The sequence below is a fragment of the Pollicipes pollicipes genome, unplaced genomic scaffold (genome assembly GCF_011947565.3).
Source record: "Pollicipes pollicipes isolate AB1234 unplaced genomic scaffold, Ppol_2.1 Scaffold_7231;HRSCAF=8579_pilon_pilon_pilon, whole genome shotgun sequence".
Classification (NCBI taxonomy): Eukaryota; Metazoa; Arthropoda; class Thecostraca; order Pollicipedomorpha; family Pollicipedidae; genus Pollicipes; species Pollicipes pollicipes.
In genome coordinates, this window is record NW_023597034.1 from 23,046,912 (window position 1) to 23,053,364 (window position 6,453).

The window sequence follows — 6,453 nt, forward strand, 5'->3', positions numbered from 1 at the left end:
AGTGGGCGTGATGTCCGTAGAGAGCTCCCCACCGCCAGTGGGCGTGATGTCCGCGGAGGGCTCCCCACCGCCAGTGGGCGTGATGTCCGCGGAGGGCTCCCCACCGCCCGTGGGCGTGATGTCCGCGGAGGGCTCCCACCGCCCAATGTCACGCGAGCGCGGCGTTCGCGGAGGCTTCCCATCCAGAAGCTAGTCGTGGCTCGTGTGAGGCACGGTTATGGGCCCCTGAATTTGGTCAGTAATATATTTGCCGACTTTAGTATAGGCCCGCGTTTCAGTGTCTGGTTTTAGCCTACAATAGACCAGGGAGCCCGGTGCATGAAGGGGCGATGGAGCGCCATCATCAATATTAATTACTCCTTCCGATGAAGTGGATGGGACTGTTGGTTCGAGGTCACAAAAAGTTTCGAAAATAACGTGCCCAAAAAAGAGCTGTCATGTGCGGTTTACCCAAGGGTTCGTAGTTTTATATTCACCCAGAAAGGAGCTTTGCAAATTTAGGTTTGACTAAGCATGCTAACCTACTGAACATTAAAAGCTTCCAGCATAACGATATGCCCCTGGTCGGTGAAGCCACCGAACCTTCAACAGCTGATTGGTCTTTAAGTTCAGCTTAGCTTGCGTACAGACTATACTGACTTGTCATCGGTAGCACGGGAACAGCGGTTTCCATACGTCAGTCACCGATATTCACTGATGACAGTAGTCTGAGCCGTCGATCCGATTTGATAATCAGATTCGATGGCTTCGCCTCGGTTTTTTTCTGCGGTGGTCTGTTTTAGCCCGGCGCTGCGAGGCCAACATTGTCTTGACTGGATGCCTCCATCGACTTGTCTAGTTGGGGGTCGGCCATTTTGAGACGTGCTGGGTCACTGCCACATGATTTCGGAGAATAGCACGATAAATTGAGTCAGATAACTGCCTTCAGCGGACCGGCGAACCGCGGGCGACCGTTCATTCTCCGGGGACCAAGGCTGGGATTAAATAGCTTTGTCGACGCCAAGGTGCTGTGACCATTTCATCAAGTCGTTCTTCATTATTCTTCTGAGGCTACATAATGCATATGCATTTGGTTTAGTTTCTCATGAATTTTTCATCAACGTCATTGGTGGGGAGGTATTCGAAGCTGTTCCTCCACAAGATATATTGTCTGTTGGTTGACATTTCTCTGCTTAGCCCCCCCCCCCCCTCCCCAGCGCATGATAATATTAAACAATATTACAAGTCAAGCACTTACCTTGTGGTGCGTTTCACCCCTGCAAAAGCAAATTTAAAAGTCTAGTGGTCTTTTAGCCCAAAAACTTGTTTGCAGCTCAAAATTGTCAAAAGCTGTTACTCGTTTAACTAAAAAGCTGCATGGACACCAATGGGAGCATGGCCAGCAGCACACTTGAGCCGTTGACGGCACACCAGAATGTTGCACAAGTCGTCAGTGTAACGACCCGTCAGCTTTTCCGCGTGAGGATCGAGCCGTGTCAGTCACCTAGCCCCCAGGACATAACTTACAGTCATGTTTCCCGTGGAAACGTGGGGTCTCAATGGTCCGGGTCGACCTCGGCTAGGTCATATTTTAGCATTGGTTACCTGGTTATTTATTGCTGCTGTTCGCTGGCGAGGCCGGCAGCGACGCGCCATCTTTTCGCGTAACCTTTCACGTGCGTCTGTCCCGTCACGTGGCGCAGCGACCGGTGAAATATTATGTCGAGAATCGAACACGGCCCATCATCATCACCAGACCACCGCTAGTCATCATCATCAGTGTGTTTGCCTTGATGACCGCAGCAATATCATCTACTGTTCCTGCTCCCGTCTCTGCAGCAGTCGTGTTAGGATGAATGTTTGAAGATATATATGAAGTTAGATTGATTCACACTACTGAACTTAATAGCAGGGCAGGGCCACTTATGGTGCTGAGCTTCAAACAACTGGCGGAAAAAGCGCAAACTTGTCGGCCAACGCTCCTGCAAAACGTTGCGAGTGTTCCGCATTATTTCATGTGATTTCTGCGTGGCGCAGTGAGGCCATTGCGTCGGTCTATGGCCTGCTCCGTACACACCCCAACTTGACCAGCTATCCCAGCCGGCCGGGTCGGTGGCCGGAACTTGACCAGCTATCCCAGCCGGCCGGGTCGGTTGTCAGGACTTGACCAGCTATCCCAGCCTGCCGGGTCGGTGGCCGGGACCTGACCAGCTATCCCAGCCGGCCGGGTCAGTGGCCGGGACTTGACCAGCTATCCCAGCCGGCAGGGGTCGGTGGCCGGGACTTGACCAGCTATCCCAGCCGGCCGGGTCGGTGGTCGGGACTGACCAGCTATCCCAGCCGGCCGGGGTCGGTTGTCAGGGACTTGACCAGCTATCCCAGCCGGCGGGTCGGTTGTCAGGACTTGACCAGCTATCCCAGCCGGCCGGGTCGGTGGTCAGGACCTGACCAGCTATCCCAGCCGGCCGGGTCGGTGGCCGGGACTTGACCAGCTATCCCAGCCGGCCGGGTCGGTGGTCGGGACTTGACCAGCTATCCCAGCCGGCCGGGTCGGTGGTCGGGACTTGACCAGCTATCCCAGCCGGCCGGGTCGGTTGTCAGGACTTGACCAGCTATCCCAGCCGGCCGGGTCGGTTGTCAGGACTTGACCAGCTATCCCAGCCGGCCGGGTCGGTGGTCAGGACTTGACCAGCTATCCCATCCGGCCGGGTCGGTGGCCGGGACTTGACCAGCTATCCCATCCGGCCGGGTCGGTGGTCAGGACTTGACCAGCTATCCCAGCCGGCCGGGTCGGTGGTCGGGACTTGACCAGCCATCCCAGCCGGCCGGGTCAGTCGGCGGATGCGCTCCGGAGCTGACACACGTGACCCCAGCCGCCGGCAGACTTCATCGCCCGGATGCGGCAGCGGCTCGGTCCGCGTAAGCTGCTGCTGGCGCTCGGCGGCTGGACCGACTCGGCCGGCGACAAGTACAGCCGCATGGTGGCCACGCGCGCCAGCCGCGCCAAGTTCATCAGCTCGGCGCTCAGCTTCGTCACCGACTACGGCTTCGACGGGCTGGACCTGCAGTGGGCGTTCCCTGTGTGCTGGCAGGGCGACTGCACGGCCGGCGCCGCCGCCGACAAGGCGAACTTCGCCATGCTGCTGAAGGTGCGTCTCCAGCTGGGTGCCGGCATCCTGCCGGCATGTACATGCCCTGTACATGCCGGCACCCTGCCCTGATGACATTCTGCCTCACCGCGTGTGCACGGTCGTCGTTACCTGATAATGGCAGAGAATGCAGTTCTCACGAGGCATGGCCTGTTCCACACAGCAGTGCTATTTGCGATGCACTTGCGGCGGTTGGTAAAATGATCACTTCCTAAGAGCAAGATTTTTCAAAGGCGTCTACGTTCAAGCGTCATCCAAACACACAGGTCTAACGCAACACCATCAGCCACCTGATCAATAAAATGGCAGATCTTTAGTCAACATGTCATCCAACAGTTTGCATCCACTGTCTCGATGCGTGCACACGCGCCAGCTCCGAAGCGTAACACCACCGGTGAATGCAGGAGCTGCGCGAGGTCTTCGACGCCAAGGACAACGACCTGCTCCTGACAGCCGCGGTGGCCGCCCACGACAACATCGTCCAGAAGGCTTACGACGTCGGCAGCATGAACAAGTACCTGGACTTCGTCAATCTGATGACGTTCGACTTCCACGGCGGCTGGGAGCCCATCACTGGCCTGGTGGCGCCGCTCTACGGCTCGGACGCGTCCGACACCAAGAGCGTGGTAGGTAGTGCCGACAGCCGTGACTCTAGGGTGGAGCTGAAATTGCTTCCGATGAAGCCACCGAGGACAAAAGCCTGCTCCATCGCTCATAGCTCGAATGGGGAAATTTGTTGGCGATCCTGTGAAACCGCGGTGTCTGGCTGCAGGATACCTTTGAGGTTCGCTCATTCGTTTTACGTGGCTCTGGAACTGAGAAAGTCATGCAGGTCGAGCCGTGCTGGGCCTCTGGATCGTTAGTCAGGAGTCCGTAAAATTGTCATCAGATGAGGATTTTCTCGCTCCTGTTTTCAGTAGCACGAGGATCATCATATATTACCGAATGAGCCATAGATGCCAGACGTCGGTAAAACTCCAGCGAGTTAAAAGACGGCCAGTCACCCATACTGTGTTGCCGTTGTCGTTTATCGTGGTTTTAGAGCGTGTCGACAAATGAGGTCAGCGACCCGTTGCAACCCGTTCGGGGTTGGGTGCTGTGCACCCTCGTTGCGCCCTCCAGTCAAGTCCAGCCTGACGGCCTCTCCAGCGTGACGGCCCCGGCGCGCACGACTCACCCGCGTCCCGTGCGTTCCAGGACGCGGCCGTCAAGCTGTACGCCCGCATGGGCCTGGACAAGGCCAAGATGGTGGTGGGCATCCCGTTCTACGGCCAGTCGTACAAGCTGTCCACGGGCGGGCACAGCGTGGCGGCGCCGGCGGCCGGGCCCGGCCTGGCCGGCGAGAAGACGCAGCAGCGGGGTATGCTCGCTTACCACGAGATCTGCTTCAGGCGTGAGTACCCACGGCCTCGCGTCACGAACACGTGATGGTGACGCCCGCGGACGGCACCCGCATGGCCGCCCAAGCCCGCCGCTTTTACCACCGACCGATCATCAAAAACTGTGGAGAAAGACGCATCAATTTAAAAGCTAAAAACGTTTTAAAAAAACGTCAGTATTGCTTTGCATGCTTCTTGCAGTGTTAAATGAGAGCGAATTCGAAGCGATGCGTTGTGAATATCCAAGCCTAGAATTGGTTAAGGCCGTAAGCTACTTTTACGCGCGTCCTTACTTTAACCATTCGCGTCCTACTTATTCTCGCGGCTAATGTTTTTTGGTTTGCAGTGCGGACTGGCTGGATGTCGAAGAGGACGGCGAACGGAGATCCCTACATGTACCTCAAGGACCAGTGGGTCAGCTACGAGGACGTCCAGTCCATCAAGAAGAAGGCTGACTACATCGCGTCCAATGGTCTCGGTGGAGCCATGGTCTGGACCCTGGGTACGTTTGAATTGTCCAAATGTCGTCGTTCACAAGCTGAGAATAAGCGCCACTGACTGACGCCTCCCTGTTTGACGATCGCTCGCCTGCACCATGTTATTGCGTTAACGCAACCGATGCTTTGGTCCATTATCTTGTTTTGAATGCTGATGCACAATTATCTGAAACGACAGCACTGTGTAAGCGTTGTGTGCTGTTGTCGTGTAGCAGCGACACACCGGTGTCGTGTACGGACACAACGACGCCATGCGGGCATGGTGCGTCGTCGTGTGACCGGCCGACACGCCGGTGTCGTATGAGCGTCGAGCACACCGTCGCTGTGCGGCCAGCTAACCCGGCGGCGCGCGTGCCGCAGACTTGGACGACTTCGAGAACAAGTGCTGCAGCGAGCCGCAGCCGCTGCTGCGCGCCGTGTCGCGCGCGCTGCGCGGCGTGCCGTCGGGCCCGGTGCAGGCCAGCTGCAAGCAGCCGCCGCCGGCGGTCACGCCCGCGCCGCCTCCGATGACGACTACCTATGACTCCGGCGCTGGTACGCAGCCCCTGTCGGATGGGCCGCTCACAGGGTGGGGGACAGCCCCAGGGGTGTGGATGGGTCACCTCGCCGTCGTGCTGCCAAACGCGCCGGTCATCCGAGGCAGGGTGTCGGGCGAAAAGCCGTAACGGCCCAAGCAGAAGGTGACTGTCAGTGTGCGTTGCTATAGTGCGGGGACCCAGTATGGATTAAGGTATATGTGTAGCCATTATAGGGCACTTGCGCATGGTTATCTAAGTCGAAACAACCGAATGAACGTGAAATGTAACGTTTGAATATTTCGACTAAGAATGTTTTGTTGGCTTTCAGTTCAGTCCCCGACGACTACGAAACGACCCCGGCCAGCCTTTTCCGAGACTACCACCACCACCACCACCACCACTACCACGACAACTGAGAAGACGACTACCACCGCTCCCACTACCACTACCACCTCCACCACTACCCCAGCAACAACGAGCGCCGCCTCCACCGAAGCTCCGCACATGACAAGCCCGGCGCCTGGCGGTCTCAAGTTCAACGCTATCGGATTCGCGGCCGACCCGGAGAGCTGTTCCTCCTACTATCGCAAGACGCCCGAGGGCCCAATCAAACTGACCTGCTCATCGCCACTTCACTTCAACCCGGAGTCGAGCCAGTGCGACTGGCCGGACGCGGTCAAATGCCAGATCAAGCAGGGAGGTGAGTAGACGTGGGCGGCGAAGGACAGGGGGTGGGGTGTGGTGTCTGGAGCTGCCAGGAGGACGAGGTGTGGGTGATGTGTGTCTGAAGCTGCCAGGAGGACGAGGTGTGGGGTGTGTGTCTGAAGCTGCAAGGAGGACGGGAGGTGGGGTGTGTGTCTGGAGCTGCCAGGAGGGCGAGGTATGGGGTGTGTGTCTGGAGCTGCCAGGAGGACGGGAGGTGGGGTGTGTG

The 6,453-nt window shown here is 57.7% G+C and overlaps 1 protein-coding gene across 1 annotated transcript; it reads left to right on the forward strand.

Moving 5' to 3' along the window:
* Positions 1 to 2,957: 2,957 nt before the first annotated feature.
* Positions 2,958 to 6,230, forward strand: LOC119109860 (putative chitinase 10). Its single transcript, XM_037233612.1, has 6 exons — positions 2,958 to 3,128; positions 3,533 to 3,754; positions 4,326 to 4,521; positions 4,854 to 5,009; positions 5,365 to 5,538; positions 5,851 to 6,230. Exons 1-6 carry the CDS (start codon positions 2,958 to 2,960, stop codon positions 6,228 to 6,230), a joined length of 1,299 nt encoding a protein of 432 aa, XP_037089507.1.
* Positions 6,231 to 6,453: the final 223 nt, after the last annotated feature.

Bases quoted from the DNA above. Each gene is read 5' to 3' on its own strand.
- LOC119109860 (XM_037233612.1), top strand. From the start codon at position 2,958: ATGGTGGCCACGCGCGCCAGCCGCGCCAAGTTCATCAGCTCGGCGCTC. The intron at 3,755-4,325 runs GTAGGTAGTGCC...CGTGCGTTCCAG, and splicing joins CGTCCGACACCAAGAGCGTG to GACGCGGCCGTCAAGCTGTA. The intron at 5,539-5,850 runs GTACGCAGCCCC...GTTGGCTTTCAG, and splicing joins TACCTATGACTCCGGCGCTG to TTCAGTCCCCGACGACTACG.